The sequence below is a fragment of the Apium graveolens genome, unplaced genomic scaffold (assembly GCF_009905375.1).
Source record: "Apium graveolens cultivar Ventura unplaced genomic scaffold, ASM990537v1 ctg969, whole genome shotgun sequence".
Classification (NCBI taxonomy): Eukaryota; Viridiplantae; Streptophyta; class Magnoliopsida; order Apiales; family Apiaceae; genus Apium; species Apium graveolens.
In genome coordinates this window covers 79,472-102,027 of record NW_027421883.1, presented here as the reverse complement: position 1 = coordinate 102,027, position 22,556 = coordinate 79,472, and the positions used below count along the sequence as shown (strand labels likewise).

The window sequence follows — 22,556 nt, the reverse complement described above, 5'->3', positions numbered from 1 at the left end:
GGCATTTCTCTCTTACTTTTAAACATAATTCTTATTATTATTTTTGCTGACTAAGTTTTACTGTAAAAAATAATTAAAATATATTTGTCGTAAAGAAAATATCAATCCGCATGTTTTGTAATAAATCAAATAATGAGTATAAATTTTTTTTAATATAAATGCAAATATTATTATAGCTATAAAATTTATTTAGAAAATTACAACTCTGTAATTAAAAATATACTATATCCACACATAATCCCCTTGCTTATCACTCAGGGCATTTCTCTCTTACTTTTAAACATAATTCTTATTATTATTTTTGCTGACTAAGTTTTACCGTAAAAAATAATTAAAATATATTTTTCGTAAAGAAAATATCAATCCGCATGTTTTGTAATAAATCAAATAACAGATTTTTAAAAATAGAAAATTTTTCTTTTTAATATATCTAATCAATTTATCTCAATATTTAATGTTAATATTACATTTTATATGTAAATATTTAATATATTTAAAAATATTAATTACTACAATTATTTTGAATATTTACATCCTTCTAGTATCATTTTTATAGAAAATTAATTTATATTTAGGTCGTTCACCTAAATTTTAATGAAATATTGAATCGTAGGTTTAATTTTTTAATTAAAAATTAATAATTAGTTCCTTGGTTTTTCATTTAGGAAGGTTATAATTCTGGAGTAAGTTTTTTAATTCAAAGAATGACAGCCTTATTTAATATATAAAATAATTTTTTTTGGACAATACTAAAATTTTCTAAAACAAAGTTTATTAGAATGTTACAAAAATTGTGACGTAAAATATATTAATTTATATTTACATAACAGAGAATAATAATTATTTAAAAATAAAATACTTGTAATATTCAGTTACCATGAAAAGAATAACTTCTAAAACTATCTCTTATTCAACATAAAGATAGAAACGGTCATCAATAGAGTATATGCAACACATTACTATTTTGATGTAATTTTTATATCAAAATAGTGTCAAAACTATACTATTTTTAAATTCAATTACAAACCATCAAAATCAAATTTTACACTATATTATATAGGTTATTTTATTATTAAAGTAAATAAAATAAAATTAAAAATAATAAAATGATTGAATATAAATGAAACAAATTTGTTCTTAATTAGTACGGAGTAGTAAAGGAAAATAAGGGCAACATGATAATATATAAAAATTCTAAAAACTTAGTGTGACATCAAAAATTTGGTGTAATTTTGGTATGACACCAAAATATATAATTTTTAGAATTTGGATCAAGAGAAATTTTACACATATAAAAGTGTAAATTTAAAGATGGGTCCCAAATGATCTTATAAAATCACACACCTAAGTTTTTTACTTTCTAAAATAATCCGAAAACAGACCAGGCTCAAATACACCCATACATGTTTTTACCCTCAAATTCACTTCTTTTGTGTTACAAGGAGGTGCATTCAACTTAAATTTTCTAAGAATTTAAACAACCTAATTTTAAAATTCTTGATTTTATTTTCATAACTTCATTAAAAATATCACTTTTTAAAAAAAATACGATTTTAAAATTATTCTTGAAACAAATTGTAAAAATAGCATTTGCAACACAAGACAACTTTTTTTTTTGCATTTAACAGTGCAAGATGTTATGCACACCAACTAATTATGTTTAATTTTGATTATGTTTAATTTTGATTGATTTAAATTACAAATATTGTTACAAAGTTGAAAATAATATTTCCGCAAATATTTTGCAAAAGAAATATTTCTTTTATAATTTTCTTTTAACAAAATTATATTTTGCACAATAAATTTTACAAATAAAAAGTATTTTACAAAAAAGTTTTCACCCGTGGATTTTTTTGAAAAAAAAACTATATAATTTTTCCGAAATATCTCAATATTTAAAAAAATTATTATAATCGTAGTTAAAAACCATCAAATGTTGATAAAGTTTTTAAAACTCAAAATGATTAAACTTCTAAAATCCAAAAAGTACATTTAAATTAAATATGATCTCTCCGATTATAAATTATTTTGAATTTTTATTTATAAGGATAGCCTGGGCCATGGTAGATTTATATTTCTTTCACCTTCTTATATCTAGGGGTACCTTTTGTTGGTTGGTGAAGTACCAACAATTTTTTTTTATGATATTGGCCAATCTGAAGTAAAAATTTTGAAATTATCAGGCATCAGACAAACCAACACCGTAAATTGTAAAAAATCAATTTAAAGTCAATAACTAACTACCCTCTTGGTCCTCTGACTTGGCCATGTTTCCCCACCGATCCGAAACCAAATCGAAACCAAAAATTGGACCTCTACCTGGAAAAACAAATATATACTAGACTAGGAAGAAAAAGATGTCCACTTAAATATCCTAACAACAAACAGCTACTTAAACCTGGAAGAAAATTCAGGGTGCATTCCCTTCGCATCGGTTAATCTAATGACCTATATATTATCCGGTCTCTAATGTCAACTGAGCTCCATGCCTCTCTTATATCTCTGCTTGTGTCTCATTCTTTGTTATGATAGACCTGCAACACAGCAAATAATATTATTCAATGATGACCTGAAGAAACTCGGAGGTGTTTTTATTTAATCAGGTCATCATTTAGCAGGAAACCGGAACAATGGAGGGTAGTATAGGGCTAAACTTGCTAGCATCTTTTTCATTTCTTTCTTTCCATTTATTGGGATGATTACACAAGTGCAACACTAATTAGAGCAAGTCCAATAGTGTCTTAAGAAATGCCTTGTAAATATTATAAAATATGATGTCACAGTAATTTAGGACAATATTCTCATGTATACTCCAACAACAATGCCTTATAGTTGTGTCTTATCATTAAAATAATATTATATTTGAATTATATTTGAAGGGAATGGAAAAGATGACAGAGAAGATAAGTGTAAAAAAAGGAGGGAAATAATTTTTTATTGAAAAATTTGAAATAAGGCATGCCTAGTAGAGCCTTAAAAATGAGGCATGTGATGAATGTCCTAGTATTTTAAAACACTAGCAGGACATTGTTGGAGCACCTAATTATTCAAAATGCCTCAAATTAGAGTTTAGGACAACAATATAAGGCATTATTGGACTTGCTCTAATAAGAATATTTTCTAATGGAGTGCATGAAAGGATGTAAAGGTAGATTATATAACTTCACCTTCCAAGGAAGTATTACTTTTACATCATCTGTATCAACATAAACATATTTTATCTCCACAAGGCTTATCATCCACAATAATATACTCCCTCTGTTTTTTTTTATTAGTCACTTTGATTGTTACACACATATCGATGTACTTTGACCGGATAGTTAAAAATATAATTTTAAAAAATTTATTTTTGTGAATTAAAATATAAGTTGTCTACTTTTACTTGCAAAAGAAAATTTTACAAACGATAATTCTGACTAGCCGGTCAAAACACATTGGAATGTGTGCAAACGTCAAAGCGGAAAATAAAAAAAGAGGGAGTAATAAACACATTTTTAAATAACAAGTGCAATAAGGTGTACTATACCACAATACAACTGCTTAGTTAGCTGTTTACTATTTTGGTGATGCAATGTAATAACATAACATTCCAAGTATCTTATTTGAGTACCTCTTTAGAGTGAAAAACATTAATAAGAAATGAGATAGGAAAAGTGATTTAAGAGATTGCATACAGTACCTGTTTCTCAGCCTCTGTAAGTCTGCTCCATAAAAGCCAAATTTTCTTATTCATGACCTTCTCTTGCCTGTCGTACATAGGCTGTAGCTTGTTGAAATTCTCAGCATAGAAATAGCTATACCCACTACTACTACTTTCCTCGTGCCAGGAGGGATCCCCAAACCTATTTCGGCTTCGGCGACGAGGTACAGCAGTATTATTAGAATTTTGAGCCATCTGTGATTCTGTAGGGGTGTGATAAATGACCCCCTTTAACTGCTCAGAGCCCAGGTTCACAGTAACTACATATCCACTGTCAAATTTTGCATCAATTGTTCCGATCACTGAGCAACCAGGCTCCAAGTTGGAGCCACCTGTATATAAATGAAAACAAATCTTAAATACAAGTTTATAACGATATGCATGTCCAATAAAGTATATTGAAAATGAAACATAGGGTATATAATGCTCAATATCTTTAAAGATATATCTTATGCAAATTTGATACACATAATATAATGTACTAGATGATGTAGCATAACAATATCAAGTCCAAACCTATAAAAACACCAGAAAAAATGATAATTATTTAACGCATACTAGGAATTCCGTATACTCCAGAACAACTGAGTGAGTGTGGTCGTCGTATTTAAAAGCACGGAGGAAAGGATGAGATTTTTTTTAAAAAATAATAAACTCTATATTTTAGGAATATTAAAAGGCGATGTAGTCTTGTTTTCACCCAAGAAAGTATGAATCTGCATTACACCCCCTGCAACGCAAGTACTCATAAGCACAACACATCTTAAGTGCTCAAACTAAGCATCTAACTCACCATTTTAAGGTTACAAAATCTGTCCTAAAGCATGAACTAAAGCTTTCTACTCAGATCCACATAAAATCTAAATTTACAATGACTTGATTGAAGAGATATTTTCAGAAGTTTCTGATGAGCTAAATTTAGCTACTTAAGTAAAGGACTAAAGGGGGACCAGTAAATTTGCAAATTTCTGATCATCAACCAAAGGCTTCTATATTATAAACTATACCTAGATATTTGTAATATATACACATATTCCGGACAGATATTCATAAATACTATCTTTTTTATCTAATTTATCTGTCAGAGAAGAAGATGAATTAACATATAACCACGAGCCTAAGCATTAATCACTACCCTTCAGATTTACTTATGCTTCCTCAAGCTTACGTATCCAATCTACGAATAGCTTGCTTTAGTCTTCATCTTTACGTAAGGTAATCCGGAACAAAAGAGGCAGCCGAATCCCCCCCCCCTTCCTATTCTGGTATCTTAGCGTAACATGTTAAATAAAAAGCTCTTTCCTGATAGCCTGATACCATGAGATTCCACCACATGTTATACTAGACCGAAATCAAAACATATTATATTGGAACTGAGAATAATGTCAAACTTAGACACTAATCTAAAACTAAAAAGTCTGAGATCCTGTTAAGTAGTCAAGTATGTATTAGCGGGATAACTGGATAAGAGTTGTCTTGCCTGAAAGGTGATGCGCAGTAGCACTGTCCTCCAAGAGATTTCGAGTTGGAGATCCATTGACAATTGTGCTTACTGAATCTGTGACAACGAAATTGGACCTATTTTTATATTCAAGTCTATAGGATAACTTGTGTTAGCAGACAGAAGTATCGGTAGAGTGAATAAGCAAGTACCAGTAGCTAGTACAGGACGAGTTTTTTGCCGGAAGTAATAAACCTGCTCAAAATGATAAAGCAAGGACTGATAATACTTCCTTAAAACAAAAGATGCGCTTGTTATGGTAGATGGGTATTTGAAAATCATTGTGACTTCCTTCCATTTGCGATCTTTTACAACCTGAGAGAAATTATGATATATCAATATCATATTTTTCAGCAAATATTGCATACATTTAAATTCAACTTTATTCGATGGCAAAACATGCAAACATTAAAAAAAATCTGGCCTTGCCAAAATGATATAGACAAAAATCTAAATGGCGGTAGCCTTAAAAATTTCAACTTAAACTTTTCCTTGCTTACAGAAAATTAAAATTTGCAGCAAATAACTAGTCCAAGAACATAGCAAGTTAACCAATTCCTAGAAACTAGCAGAAAAACAAGAATTACTCCCTCCATCCGACAATAGAAGTCTCTTTTGGGAGAATTTTCCTATATGATATGTCCACTTCCAACTTCCAATGCAAATATGTGGACATTATTCCAAAATTACCCTTCTTAAAAATTGTATAACAATTAATGAGGGGTGAGTAGAGCTAGAGTCTAAAGTAGTTTATATTTTTATGAAATTCATGCATTAATGATGGGTATAAGTTAAAATGTATCATTTCATAATGTTTTCTTAATAAGCATAAACATTTGAAAAGAGACTACTATCATAAGACGGAGGGAGTATTTTTTCGGATATTCTGAATGGTACCCTTGTGGTTTGGATTTTTCAAATTAGTACCACTCCTTTATTACCTAATTACTTACGAGTGGTACCCTTGTATTATAGTTTTCACATATATTATACCATTTTGTTATCCAAACCCATTATGTTATCTACACTTTAGAGGAACGTTAAAAGCTTAAAATCTAAGGCTACATACGTAAAAATAATGGCATACGCTGCAAAGTGAAAATGTAAATTAAGAAACTGGTATACTGGAGAATATTTATAAACATAATTTGGTTTTTTTAGTTCATATATTTTGAAGGATGATGTGTTTATATGTAATATGTTGTTAAAGTTGTTGAAAGGTAATTAGGTCATTTATTTATATAACATTTGAATGACGGAATGACATGACATACACGAAACTTAAAACACAAGGGTACTCCTCGTAAATTAAAAATAAGAAAATTGAACCATTTGGAGAAGTCAAAACCAAAAGAGTACCATTGAGAATATCCCAAAAAAATTACAATGTATGAAGATCAAAACATGCATAAAAGTTGTAACAAATAAATGATATATTGTATTAATCAACATAGACCAATATTACCAAAAGTGTCGAAGTAGCGGACAAAATTTCTAGTGCTTGCGTGAAAATATTTAGCAGATACAATTTTATATAATTTTCATATTCATATATTTACAAGTATGGAATTATAACAATTTAACAATTTCTTAGTACAATATTTATTTTTATATTATCTTTATATTTATCAATATTTTGTGATATTATTTTTTTTAAAAAAATGGCAACTATAACATAAAATAATAGGGTCCAAACTATAAATTGTGTAAATCTATAACTTCTTAAACCAAAGGCTTTCAAAGCCTAACCTGCAAAAACTAAACCGTGGATTGTGTTATTTGACTATGTTGTCTTCACTGATACGCCACAAAGGAAGCTGGCTGCTCATCGGAATAATAGGAAATTTTAGGCTGTTATCTGTATTCCATTTCTAAGAATAATATTGTAGCTTCACACAATTCACCCATTAACACGATTTGGCAAGCTGTCAATAGATGATCGAAGAATTTTGCATAGATTTGACTAGTCAGCTTAGACCAGTGTTTTAAAGCACGACAAAGACACATACTGGAGCATTTTCTCATGAAAAATTAAAGCAGGATAGTCAAAATGTTTTAAGACGCTTAGCAAAAAAAATATTTGTTTCAAGACAGTCATATGTCCTTAAGACTTCAGAGTACCAGCTATGATGTTTATCCCGCACACACACACACACATACACACACAAACGCGCACACACACACAAACGCACATGCACGCACGCACACACACACACACACATATATATTCATTTATTTATTTATTTATTTATTAAAATGACATTTAACACTATCAAATCATAGACCACAAATTATCATTTGCAGAGTAGCAACTACTATCTAGTATAAGTTTATCCATCTGTATGACTTCACATTATAGCATATATAAGTCTGAGACCAAACTTGATAAAATTTATCTTACAGAAGGTAGGTAAATGCTTATCACTGTTAAAAAAACTGATGGAAACAAATATACAACCCCTACAGATATGAACATACCATCTCTACGGATATAAACATAGCTCTAAGGCTAATGTACAGTCAATCAGATGATTTGAAAATAGCACGGTACATTTGTTACCATACCTTTTCGATACCACCTCGAGATGTAACCTCAACAAAAAGGCGATGCAAATCTAAAGCAGTTCCTCCAATGGTAGGGACCCTGCAAAGCAAAAAAAAAGTACAATTTCACTTCAGACTTGTCTCCACTCCCACCCTTTTTAGAAGAACTAAATACAGGTTTAGAGCAGATCACCAATGGAGCATCCTCACTGAATAAGGACACAAGTAATATATTTTAAACTGCGATCATGTAGAAGGTAGAACTTGTTCTAGCATTAGTTCCCAGTTCCTTTATTAGGATGAATCTCACATCATGTAACACATTATCAATTTTCAAAGAAAAATTTAAATCTTGCTCACTGTAGTATGAAACTTGCTTGGATAACGCAAATCACCAACCCACGTGATATTCCCCACCGATGCAAAAGACCATATCAAGATTGTACATTATATTAAGATACGTCAATCCCTAGCAATACAGCAGAAGCGAAGTGGATACCACTCTTCTCTTGGTGAGAAGAGCTTGAGGATTAGAGCCTCGTATGTCATGGTAAAGGTCCCGCCAAAACCTTGCTTTATGTGTTGTCCAATCTAGAACCTTTATATTAATATTATCTTATAAATCTAAAGAGTAAATACAACAATATGTATGTGCAGAAATATAACATCTTGCACATAGTTTTCAGGTCAACTTTTCATCTAACATTCAATTTACTCAAGTAATTAAATATTAATTCAATTGAAAAATCCAGCAAAATAATTTCAAGCTCTACATAGTTCAGCCTGAAACCAAACACCCATTTTTTATAAGCCCAAGTGATAAGTCTCTTACATACAAACAAATCTATCAATCATTGTCCAAAATATCCTATTTTATTGTGAACATTATATGATCGCGGAGAAAACTAAAGCACATCAAAACATACCAAGTGCATCCTGCTAACAAAGCAAAATCTAAGAAGGTAAAATGACACGAAGTTTACCTCTACCCTTAGGATTAGAAGGTTGATTCCACGAAACCCCTTACGTGATTATATAAGAAAAACAGCGAAAGAACATTCAAAATGAGAGCTATGAAAAAATTCATGCACTAACATGTTGTACAATGATGAAAGATTGTAAAAACTACCAACATTGAATCTTTCCAACTTACCAGAAGTATCAAATAATTCCAATCCATCAAATCAAGTCCCCATAGAGATTTAAAACCTTCGTGTTTAGTCTCATTTGCTCATTTTGTGTCTTTGGTGACATAAATTACCCAAACTATCACAATCGACACTACTTACATACGCCGAAATAGGCTTGACTTCTAACTTTCGTCAAAGACACCATTCAATATTATATCCATTATGACGTGACCCCATGTCCATAATTACCCTAACCTTGTAATTACCATTGTTGCAGCTCATAACCCTCAGACTACTCTTGTTTCTCGCTATACCATGAACACAATCACTCTATCCATTCTTTTCATAAGTTCTGTATGTGACTAACTAGCCTATGACTAAGTGGCGTAAGAAATTACATTCGGCTTGTTACCAGACGAATGTAATTTCTTATGCCATTCACACACACACAAGGCCACCTGCTGTCCGCTATATATAACATTGGGTAAACTTTGAGAATTTCACATATGCAAAACAACCCATTATTGTCATTATAAAATTGAGTACCCTAACAAACACAAACAACCTAAATTTAAACCCATTTTAGAGAAACAAGATTATCAGTATTTAAATAATACCCATAAATTTAAAATAAGAAAATGTAATTAAAAATAATAAGGCAAGAGGAAAAGACTTACTTAAATTTAGAACCGAAAGAAGCATGAAAATTATGAAGCTTTTCAAGAAAAAGAAGAGAGTTTTGAACAATATCAATGTATTCTGCCTCGGGTAAAGGGTATGATGAAGAAGATGGAGACACAATAGTAGTAGTTGTTGCATTCTCACTTGACATTTTAGCGGAGATCAGTGAAGATTGCGAATCAAACCTCCGTGTGTGTCTATTTCTGTGTGTATGCGCAGCGGATATTTTATACGAGGAGTCCTCAAAAACCCCAAATCTAATACCAATTCCAAACTTATTTTTCAGTTCCACTTCCACCTGTCTGTTCCTAAAGTCCTGCTGTTTACATACTTCTCCATTTTATTCATTAGCTAAGATTACTCCGATACCGGATTATATTATAATTATTTTATAAAAAATTATTTTGAAAAATTTAATTTGAATTATATATAGTAATATTATATTTTTATTATAATAATAATGAGAGTAGAATAAAATAATAAATACGAAAATTGAAAAAATAATATTACCCAAATTACAAATATAGATTATCAACTTTTTATTAAACATAAAAATATAATAACGCATATTTGTGTAAATAAAATTAATTTTGAATAAGATAAAATTAATAAAGAAAATGAAATTATTGAAAATTATTATTTTAATAATATAAAAATGAGGAAAAAAGACAATGAGAAATGAGTAAGATAGAAATGAGAAATGGGTAAAAGAAAAAGAATTAGTGAAGATAATAAATGAAAAAGAGAGGTTGAAAATAAATTAAATGAGGAGATTGTTAATATAAGATGACATCAGCAAAATTGATAAGAGCTGACACATAGGATTTGATGATGTAAACTCTTAAGGGAGAGCTTGACACATAAAATAGGTTCTCGTGCAGATTCTCGGTTATATTATAATTATTTTTTGAAAAGTATTTTAAAATAATTTAATTTAAATATATATTAATACAATATTTTTAATATGTAATAATGAGAATAGAATAAAATTATAATTATAATTATGAAAAATTAAAAAATAATATTTTTCAAATTACAAATATCGATTATCAACTTTTTATTAAATATAATAATGAATATTTAACTTTTCTCCTCCATTTATAGTAACAGATGATGTGGCAATGATGCATATATGCATCCTTGGTTTCAAATATAGAACCAAGGATGCATATTTGCATTTAAGTATGGCACCCTTTTGGAGTTGAGTTTTTTTGCATTTGGTGCTATAATATAGCAATAGCACCAAAGATAGCATTGTATTGGACGAGTTTGACACCTAAGCTAGGATGATGTCAGTTGTACTTTATTTTAGTATAATATAGATTTGTCCTTTATAGATACCAGAGATAAGAATTATACTACTACTAAACCGTAAACAAATTATAACATTTGTAATTTTATTATTTTATATAAATAAATTATAAAAAAATATAATTAAATATTATTGAGATTAATGAAGTTAAAATATTTACGTACTATTTGTATGTATCATATTATTGAACGGTTCAAAATTTTTTATACTTAAAATTTTAAAATGCCCTCCTCCTACCACAGTATAAAGGTTGATTCGCTCCGTAGGTGCAAAGTCGATGATTTGCTAATTTTTTTCTTAAATATTGTTTTCTTAATTTTTTTCTTGATTTATTAATTATATTATTATATTATAATTTTAAATATTAAAATTAATTTTGAAAGTGTTTCACTCTGAAGTATCTTAAAAGAGAAAATATCAGATTAAAAATTTTAATTCTAAGTTATATGAGAGGAACAACTTTTTAGAAATGCAACTGCTTGAATATGAAAATGCTAAGAAAAAATGTCTAGGTGTAAAATATGAGTTGATGAGGATATTAAAAAAGGAAGAAATTCTTAAAAGACAATTAAATCTTGAAAAAAAGTTAATTGCCAAATGGAAGGAATCTAGGGATGTAGCAACTACATTTACAAATCTTCTGTGAAGATACTTCGAATAGGGAGAAAAAGAAATTTGGACGAGATGTTACTACTGATAACTATTCATCAATAAATAATATTCATTCGTTGAAGGAAGAAAAATCAAGAGATGAAAATTATTTTCTAAAATCAGTACTTGCAAACTGGACATATCATTTGAAGATGTTGAACCAGTAAGCAAGATCTCTTTAAGGAGATAAGGAAGCAAAACCAAAAGATTTGAGTAGAGCAACATAGGATACTTATCCAACAGAAGATTAAAAGGAGAACTTAATTCTCATATTAGATCAAGAAGCAGGAACAACAAGAATGGAAAAGTAGGGATTAACAAGCATAACAACCACACTCTTGACAAATTTGTATCAAGAAAATCCTATGTCAAGTTTGGCAGTATTAATCATTTACCTAATATAAAATCATCACCACTCCTAACAAGTATATTTCACTCATTCCTGCGAATGTCTTTCCAAACTTTCCTATTTAGTCAGAACTACAGTTACATACCAAACAATTTTAATCCTTATTACTCTTCTCAAAGTTTACAAGGAAAGAATAACATGTCTGCATCTTCATTCAATAAGATGCACTTTTAAAATCGCTCATCTGACTTTAACACTATTTCTTTTGCTGAAAGACCATCACCTAGAGTAAAAGTGGACCTTAACCCTTCTCATTCTAAAGCAGCAAAAGGGTTCAAGGAAAAGAAGGCAATCAACATGATTAGTGCCAAAAAGATCTGGGTACCTAAATCAGTTTGAATTGGTTCTGATTTGTGCGGGAAAAGATGAAGAATATTTGGTATATAGACAGTGGTTGTTCATGTCATATGACTAGAGATTAATCCATGCTCACGAAGTTTGAAGAAAAAGTCGGCCCAAACATCACCTTTGGATATGACAGCAAAGGTCATACTATGGGATATGGCTTAATCTCACTTGGAAATGTCATCATTGATAATGTAGTACTAGTTAAGGGACTCAAGCATAATTTGTTAAGTGTCATCCAACTATGTGATAATGATTCTAAAGTCATTTTTAACAAAGAAGCATGTGTTGTCATCAACCAAAATGACAACAAGGTCCTTTTATCTGGAAAGAAAAAAGGAAATGTGTATTTAGTCAATCTTACCTTAACTGATGATGAATCAATGGTTTGTCTACTCAGCAAGACAAACAAGGATGAAGAACGGCTAGAACACAAGGAGCTGTCTCGTTTGGACATCTCAGTCAAAAGAAATTCTACTAAAGAATTATCAGAATTGAGAGTATCTAAGAAGGGTCTCAATGAAGCTTATTAATTTGCTAAGAAGAAGAATCTCATGAGAAGAAGACAGAGTCATTATTCTGACAATCACCTACAATTCCTACATGTGAATCCAATGGGATCAGTTCATGTCTTGTATCTAGAGAAATTCCACTCTATGATCACTTATGTCATCTCAATATTTATATGGATATTTTTAGAGCTCTTGAAACTAAGGGCTATTGAGATTAACATTAGCGACACTAAGGAACTTTACTTAAGTAAAGTAAATACTCCTGAGTTTTCTGTTTCAAGGACTTCACAGTAGAATGGAGCAACTGAAAGAAACAAGAGATTACTCAGAGACGTCGGAAGAGAAACACTTGGAGAATCAAAGATAATCAGATATCTCTGGAATGAAGCCATTTTCTTTACAAGCTCAACTCAGAATATATCTTTGATCAATCAAGTCTTAAAAGGGAAAATAATTTGGGGACTTCTTCATGACTTTGGATGCATCTGTTCCAGCTTGAATAAAAGAGTGATTCTTGTCAATCTTGAGGTTTATGCTGAAGAAGGAACATCTGTGACTGCTTATCAAGAAGAATCTATACAATCAGCAGTCTAACAGATAGAATAAGAATTGTTATGGAATCAATCCATGATCACAAGAAGACTCAAGAATTGGTAGATCATGATCTTAAAGATTTTCTCAATGAGAAGATAAGAAAATTGACTGACAAGCTGTTGGCTATGATGTGTTCAGAAAGCTTAAATTTGTCAACGGCTAATCCAAGACATAAGACATGTGAAAATGTCAGTTGAAAAATAAAATGAAATAGCCATTGATCAAATTTATCAAGACAACCATCGATCAAAAAGAGCTAACCATTTATGAGATTTTAGTCAACAAAAACTAGGTTGTAATCAACTGTTGATATAACTCAGAAAGACTCTCAAGAAAATATGACTATCTGCAGCTCAAAAATGTTTCTTTGTCAACAGCAAATTATCTTATCTAAAGAAAGAGACAATCAGTCACTTTATCATCTTATCTTTTTGAGAGATATCTATCAGAAAATGAATCAGAGGAATCACTTCAAGAAGAATACCTACACAGCAAACATATGCTCAAGAAAAAACTCAAGAAACTGAAAGAAATTCTTCTAGAATAAACTTGATTTGCACTTAAACAGTAACTGTCAAATCAACTTGAGATAAACAAAGTCAAGAAGTTGGTGCTTAGATAAGAAGACAAGTCTGTCAGAGGGATCTTTTGAGAACTCAGGAACATGATAGATGGAGATAGCATGACTTCACGGAATAAATTCACTACAGCTGCAGACTATCTACAGAAAGTGAAGATTGATAATAATCGTCTTAATGATGACAAATACAGAAGGAATCAATTTCTTTCATGTATGTTCAGTTAGTGTAAGCTACACAATCGATCAGAACTGAAATATGGAGTGCTTTCCTTGTTGGATTTCGAGCACATAAACGCAACGGAAACAGTAATTTAAAACGTGAAAAATCAGAATTTTCGAAACCCACCGCAGGATCCATGCAAAAAACAGATATTTAATTCGTAGATCAGATTGTTTACCTTAAGAAGTTTTACGATTATGGTTGTCAAAAGGAGATCCTAGCTTTAAACGAAAACCACGTATCCCGCCTTAACGATCTATGCCGTACAGGTATCCACACGAAATCCGGTATGGAGGAGCGTGTACTAGCACCAAGAACGAACCTGTTTTCCCCTCTCTCACTCTCTCACCTTTAGCTGCTAGGGTTTTATGTTTTTTATCTAATAAAAATGTAACCCTAATTTTAGCCTTAAGGATGTTTATATAGAGAGGCCAAAAACAGTCCTTACCCTAATCCAAGTTAGAGTTTATTAAAATCTGAAATTCTATTTATTTAATAATTAAGTTTAACTCAATTACTAAATAACAACTAAATTTTGGATTTAATAATATACAAATTTGAAATTCATTTATCCCATTAATTAAGTCCGACTTAATTAATAATAAATAATTCAAATTTCCTTTTTTAATTCAAATCTGAATTTGAATTAAATATTCCTCCATGCTTTCTTTGTGCGACCCTATAGGTTATTATTACGTTGGCAACGATTTTAAATCTAATTTAAAATCGTAAAAAATGAGCGGCATCTAGTAATACATCATTGCTACCCAAGTAATAATAATTGAATCGGTGATCGATTAAACCTTTCGTGAATAATGTACAATGTAATATAATCCTTTTAACCACATATTATAGATTACACTAGTGGCATGTAATGTGTCATCCTCATCAATGTTTAATCTAGGTTTCCTTGATCAATGAGTAGACTATCATATCAAATTAATATATGAGCGTTTCCACGTATTTCATAGTCTAGCTCACACAAGAGGCCAATAATATCACTCCTAAAATAGGAGGGTTAAATCCCATCTAGATCATTCATATTTCTCACACGATTCATAATATACCCAATATCCATTTTTATCATTACCCGGTCAAGGATAACTTTTAATAGAATCAATGTATATTAATTCTCGTTTAGAAATATAATGACTTCAGGTCTAAGGACCATTACATCATTATCACTGTGAGAATTACTTATGACACAACAGACATGTAGAATCTCACATCGGGTCTGTCTGGCACCATGTACATATAGATATGCCTGTGTCTTTGACTTTAGTATCACTATACATATGATCAATGAGATGTGATCATCAGTCAACAAACACACCAGTCTTAATGTATTATTATTGTCCCTTAATAATAATACTCGACGAGGAACCTTTAGGAATATTGATACTATTCTCATAATCTCCTTTTTAAGTTACGTACTTAGAGATATAGAATTGTATATCGTATTCCAAGGATATTTATTAATCTAACATTTATATCGCAGTAAATTAAGAATTAATAAATTATAAAAGGAATAATCGATAGAACATAAACATTAATAATCCTAATGTCTTAAACTGAAACATCATAGTGTTGTCTCTAGGACACAAACACTAACAATCTCTCACTTGCACTAGAGCCAATCACCCATATATCTAATACTCATGGAACTAGTATGACCATCGTGCTTCTGCTACGAAAAAGCCTTAGTCAGTGGGTCTGAAACACTATCATTACTATTGTTATTCCCAAGGAACTAACAATGAGATTTACAGAAGGCGGTTTGAATGTAAATCTCAAGACTTTTTCAAGTTTTGAGCAGTTTCAAAGGCTAAGTATTTTGATGAACATTTGTGTATGAATTGCTTTGGGCAGGTGCAGACAGATATATATTCAAAACACAAATGTAAAGAACACAAAGGCTTTAAAAACTTTTCTGGTGGATTTGTTGTTCCACCAGAGATGTGTATTTTAGAAAATCTGTGATTCAAAAGAATTGATCACAGTTGCGTCCTAGTACAAACTAGATGATTTTCTCTCTATGTTTTTCTAAACAGCTCTGGAAAATTTACCATCTAATTACTAGCTGCAACTTGGTTTATATATCACCAAGTTTACAAGTGAAGATAAAAGTACAAATACAATTAAAAAGATTATTCACATATTTCTTCTTCATTTCTCTATCCAATGCGATCTAGGATAATCTGTGAATCTTTGAATACTTCCTTGTTTGCACTAGAATGGAAATGCTGCATTTTCTTGATTCCTCCAAGAGGCTACCACATTCCAATTGTCTCTGTCAAACCATGTGCCTTTGTCAGCTTATGAATTTTCACTGTCAACTGCTATTGAACTGAGCATCCGTTAAAGCTTTCATCCGTTGATGGCTTTATCCGTTGATGCATTAGCAGTTGAAGCTTTATCCGTTGATGCACTCATCCGTTGATGGATGTTATCCGTTGAAGCTTTAGAGACATCCGTTGAAGCTTTGTTTCTCATCCGTTGAAGGCCTTTAATTTATCAGTTGATACTACTTCACTTATACAAAATTACAAGGCATAAAATATTTACAATTAGCCCTCCTATTTGCATATCCACTAGTAGTCAAATGACTTATAATTTCCCACAATCATCTAAGAATTATAACTTAAATACAGAAACTGAAATGTGCTACAATACTAAACTTATTTCTAAGTAAAGATACTCCATCAACTGATAGCCAGAATGGTCTTATCCGTTGAGGCTACAAACACTAGATTTCTACTTAAGTGTTTTGTTTAACTTATCATCAAACTAATACACATATTCCTAACAATCTCCCCCTATTTATGTCTACTAGAATTGTAGGCATAAATTCGGGTTTAACTTGATGATAACAAAACACTTAACAAATATATCAACTGAAATCAAGTAGAAATTCAAAAGTGCTGCAAAAGTGTATGTACTGAGATAGAATTGAAGAATTACATTATTTCCAAGGATGCTCCTTTAGGCTGAACAGATTATTTTCTTTTCCTTTGATCCCTTGTTTTCTTCCCTAGCCTCCTGTCATTTTCCTCTACTTGGAGTTGGAGTTGTCTGTAGAATTCAGCTTCATCTTCTTCACTGATGTCCAACTTAGATTGCATGTCTTTGAGAGTTTCATTACTGGCAATTTTAAGCTGGTCTTCAAGTCTGAAAAATCTTCTGACTCCTTTATTGTCTCTGAATTCCATCAACCAATGAGGTGATTTATGAATTGTAATTCCATGCTCAGGTATGAGTAATGTTCTAGGCAAGGAATTAGACTCCCACAAAGTTTTCCTTATGCTGGCAATCTTGTTGAGAATCTCAGTTTTGGCAGTCCTGGTAAAGCCAGAATCTCTTTTGATAGCTGAGTAGACTCTAACCAAGGTAGAATAGCCTTCATTCAGAATTCTTTGAAGAGGCCAAGTCCTTTCCTCACTTCCTTTATACTTGAACACTAGCCTTTCTGGGAGCTGTTTGTATGCACTTATTCCCCTTACTTCCTCCAGCTCATCCAGATAGAGTTCAATATCTGTAAACTCTTTATGTCACAAATGTGAACATAATCATCCTTTGAGGCTTGTGGCTTAGGCTTGGGTTTATATTTCTGAGTGAATTTACTTGAGGTTAGGGGAGGTGTAGATTTGGATTTTCTTTTCAGTTTCTTTGGTGGTGGAGAGGTAGTTAGGAAGGTAGGCAAGTTGATGGTGTCCCAATTAATAGGTTCCTCATTGGGGATGATTGGTTCACCATGGACATTTATACTGGGATCAGCAACAAAAGGTTCGGGAATAGAAGGTAGTGGTTTAGATTTTTATTGGGTTTCTTCAGTGTCATCTCCACTCTTCCTTTTTGCATTGGCCTTCCTTCTGTTCCCTTTCTGCCATTCCTTCTTTCCTCCACACTCTCACCAAGCACATTCCCCATATCCACATTTCTGCTTTCAATCTTGTCTTTTTCACTCTTGTCTTCAATCTTCTTCTTTTCTTCATCCTGACTTGACTTTAGCTGTTTTTCAAGCTTTGCTTGTGCTCTTTTATCAGCCTTCAGCTTTTTAGCTTCTTCCTTTAACCTCATGGTTTCTTCCCTCTTGGCTTTAGAGAATTTGGGATGTCCTTGCATCACACAGATACTCTTTCCCTCTCTATAAATGATAGCCATATTCATTCTTTCCACTACATCATTGGTCTCTTTGTGCTTTATGATGCTGCCACCCAAAATTTTGTCTTTATCAGGTTTTGGAAGAGGAAAATCTACTTCCTTTGATTGACTAAAGTTTAGAGGGTTCTTTGTAGAGTCCCTGTTGAATCTAATGGATGGCTTGAGTACCATGGGTTTCAAATTCCTGAAGGAAGTTTCTCCACCCTTATTCCTCCTTACTGGCTTGTGCTCCATAATGATTTGCTCAACCTTTATGCTATGTTTCACAGATAATGATTTTGAGGTTGTAGAGCCAAACACCTGTTGCATCCTTTTATCAATTTGTCTCCTTTGCTCTTTCACCGTCATCTCAGCTGCTGCTAGCTGGATTAGATTAATTCCATCATGCTTTCCTTTGATTTGAAGTGTTGGAGAAGTAGTGATGACAAGAACTAGCACTTTGAATGTTTGAATGTTTGTGGATGGCTCCCCCCCCTTCTTTATTCTCCCCCTTTTTGTTATCATCAAGGAGAGGAGTCAAGCCTTGTGCTTTAGCCAGTTGCATGAGTAGACTTGTCTGAGACCGTTGATTTTGAAAAATGGTGACCACAGAGTTTTCAATGACATGAACTCTGTCCTCCAACTTGGCCAGCCTCTTTTCAGCATCTGATTCTCTTCTTAGTCTCAGTAACAAGTCCTGCATGGTACCATAGGGCATGACTGAATCCAGCTTCTCAGAATTATAGGACTTTAAGTCAGCTATATCCTTCTTGAGCTCATCCACACTCAGATTCTGCCTTAATTGCTGTAGCTTCATGAGATGTAGAGAATCTAGGTGGGCTTGAAGAACAGCCTTGGTACCAGCATTGGAGGTGTTCTGAATGGCTCTTTGGATTGACATGATTTGTTTAACTAAGGAGACATTAAATTGTCCTGGTGTTGACTCATTTGTCAATGCCCATTCAGGTAAATCTGGAATAGAACTTGGGCCTTCATCTCCCCCTAAGTTCATGCTTCCATTAAATGAAACAGAGTCATCATCATTAGAATTTACTCCAAATTCTTCAGATGGCTCACCAGCTGTAGAAGGCATCAAGTTGACAGCAGCTTTATCCCTTTGTAGAGATTCTGAATTATGCACTAGGTTTAAAGTCTTTTCTACCTCCTCATTGCCCTGAGTAGCCAACAATTGATAGGCTGACACAGGATGAGTAAAAGTGTCAGCATCCAAGGAAATGTTATCAATTACAGCTTTGTAATGTTGCTGAAATTGTCTTTCCTTTTCAGCATCATCCACAATCATTGACTCATTGGCAATGGCTGGATCCACCCTTATACCTTCTGTACCTGCTTTTCTCTCAATTTCTCTCTTTTCTTGTATCAGGGGCTCCCCCTGGCTCACACTCCTCACACCCTCACCCTCACCTACTAAGGTGGCACTCCTCTCACTTTCTTTTGCCATGCTGGAAGAAATAGCATGCATATTTAGACTCTCAAGCTCTCCTTTTTCCTGGGAGCAACCCAGCCTCTCACTCAAATTTTCACTCCCTCCCCTCAATCCTAGAAGTGATTGTACAGTAACCATGTCTTCTACACTTGGAATTGATTCAGTTATTTGTGTAGAGACTATCAACGGATAGGGAGTATCCGTTGAAGTAGGAACTGATGGTATCAACGGATAACTGCTGTTAAGCTTATCCGTCGAAGAACAACCACTTGTCAACGGATGAGAAATATCCGTTGAAGAAGGAAAAGAAGTAGAAATTGAAAGTGACATGATTGTTTAATCTGTGTGGATTGATTTTAATTTAGGGGACACAGATTCTTCAACCAAATCTGAAAGAATTGGCTGATGATCCAATAAATCATCTAACAGATGATGATCACTAGTATTTGAGTGGGGCTCCTCCCTGAGTTGTAAAGAGGGAGAATCAGGAATTGATGTGAATATCATGTCCATATCCAGAGATGGTGATGGATAATTTGGTGATTGATGTGTGTCAATTTTGAGAGAATGGGGCTGTGACTCCACATTTGTTGGAGTCACATCAAGCTGAATTTGAGAAGGCATAGATACAAGTGGGTGTATCTGTGCAGTGTGTGCACCCTGTGTGGAAACTGAGGTTTTGATCCTCTTTCTTCTTGTAAAGGCTTTTACAGGTGAGTGTGTGGCTTCAGTGTCCCTCCCTCTTTTGTTCTGTCCCTGGTTGGGGACTATTTTCAATAGCTGCACCCTTTTGGGAGGATGCAACTAGGGATGAGTTTGAATCCTTTTCAACCACCACAGTCTTTTGAGAAACTGTGGCTTGGCTAGCTGGGGTACCATTCACCCCTCCTACCTTATCCTGGGGGGTTTCTTGATGTTCACCCCTCCCCTCACCACTCACACCCTGTTCACTCCCCTCAGGGTTTATGATATTTGTTACAACTGTTGTCTTTTGAGAAACAACAGAGGTGGCTTTCTTTGACTTTGGTAGGAATCTATGGGGACAAGGACACAGATTACATGGCCACACTTGAAGGAAAAGAAATAATGGGGTTGGAAGTAGTAGGAGTTGAAGAAGTATTTACCTCACTTACCTGAGGTGCATTCATTATTGGTAAATATACCTGTTAGGTCACACACACACTGTAGAGGGGGTGAATACAGTGTATAGTACACTCAAATCGAACTTTAAGAACTTAAGTAACAGAAAACAAACTTTATTGAAACAATAAACTCTGTTACAGTATGGAACTGTTACCTCTCAGTGATGAACAAATATCACGAGAGCTGCTAGGGTTACAATGAATAATCTTTTCTAATAATGATAACACTTATAGTGTAAACCCTATGTCTGTGTTTATATACTACACAGTTACAAGATAATCGCTAATTGATATGGAATATAATTCTGCTTCCTAAAATATATCAATCAGATATCTTTTCTTCCAAGTATTCCATTCTTCACGGAATTCCTTCTTCATGCATATCTCTTCTTATGTTTATCTCGATCTTCTTTCCTTTAATCAGCTACTGTCCTTTTCTGATTGTCCTTCAGCACTTAAGTTCTGATATCTATCTTCTGATGATTATCTCCTGATAATATAAGTACTGATATCCTTAAGTCCTGACTTCCAGTATAAGTACTGATCAACAGTTAAGTACTGATTTATCCTGTTCACGTAAGATCTGAAAGCTAAACATAAAACATATTAGCCATGACATTATCAAATATATCTAACAATCTCCCCCAACTTGTAAATTAACAAAATATACAAGTTTAACAGATATTTGATGATGTCAAAAACATTAAGTACAAATGCATGAGAAATAGACTAGATAACTACAACTTACAGTCCTTAAAGTTTTTACCAATTTCAACTTCTGATAACAACTTCAATCTGTATAAATATCAGAATTTAAGCAGTTGTAGATCTTCGACTTGGCTTCTTCATTTTCTGATCTCTCTGATGTCAGGAGTTGTTCTGAGATAGTTCTTCAACAAACATTTCTCAGCATATCTTAGTTCATCAATCATTCTCCTTTTAACACCTTTAAGCTCTGCAGTATCTTCACCAGTTTGAAAGATTGCAGCTCTGAGATCATTAATCTTTGCTTTTCTTAACTCCTGATCTAGTCTTATGACATAAGCTTTGTCTGACTCAAGATTGAATTCAAGTCCCTTAATACCAAGATACGTTCTGATCTGTGTAGTATTAGGCTTCATATCAACAATATCACCATTGTGATCTCTGTACTTTGGAACATATATGCTGTTAGACTTAACAGAATAAAGCCTTTTCTGTCTCTGAATCTGTTCTTTTAAGTAGTTTGCAGCAGTCTCTGTTATTCTGTCATCCACTTGAAGTAAGAAAAGTACATGCTCCAATTCTTCAAAATACTTCAAAGGAATGGCATTTTGTCTTATATGATAAACCCTACCATCTGTCATGAAATACAACATGATGTATTCTTTCAAATAGGTATGGTAAACCATCTGTACAGATTCCAGTTGATTCAATCTCTCAGGAGTTGCTCCAATACCTGGTTCACTCAAGGAAGTTGGATCATTGGTAGTGTTGTGTACTCTTCTTTCATCAGCACTTCACAATCCAGTTTTATCTCTAGCTTCCTTTCCAGTAACTACTCTTGCTTCAAAACCACTTGCAGTAGTCTTCAAAGATTGAGTCTGTTTTGCTTTAGTGAATCCTGGTAGGAGTGTCTTTGATCTATTTTCTGATATCAAGTTAACTT

General features: G+C 32.6%; 1 protein-coding gene across 1 annotated transcript; it reads right to left on the bottom strand.

The window, feature by feature from the left end:
- Nucleotides 1-2,316: 2,316 nt before the first annotated feature.
- On the bottom strand, nucleotides 2,317-9,868 carry LOC141705757 (high mobility group B protein 10-like). The gene is made up of 6 exons (XM_074508645.1): nucleotides 9,553-9,868; nucleotides 7,767-7,845; nucleotides 5,354-5,516; nucleotides 5,181-5,258; nucleotides 3,680-4,032; nucleotides 2,317-2,534 (listed from the first exon to the last, which is right to left on the bottom strand). The coding sequence occupies exons 1-6, from the start codon at nucleotides 9,705-9,707 to the stop codon at nucleotides 2,514-2,516; spliced, it is 849 nt and encodes a 282-aa protein (XP_074364746.1). The 5' UTR covers nucleotides 9,708-9,868; the 3' UTR covers nucleotides 2,317-2,513.
- Between the last annotated feature and the right edge of the window lie 12,688 nt (nucleotides 9,869-22,556).

Bases quoted from the DNA above. Each gene is read 5' to 3' on its own strand.
- LOC141705757 (XM_074508645.1), bottom strand. From the start codon at position 9,707: ATGTCAAGTGAGAATGCAACAACTACTACTATTGTGTCTCCATCTTCT. The intron at 7,846-9,552 runs GTAAGTCTTTTC...TTTGCTTTGCAG, and splicing joins TCTTTCGGTTCTAAATTTAA to GGTCCCTACCATTGGAGGAA. The intron at 5,517-7,766 runs GTATGGTAACAA...AATTTCTCTCAG, and splicing joins CTCGAGGTGGTATCGAAAAG to GTTGTAAAAGATCGCAAATG.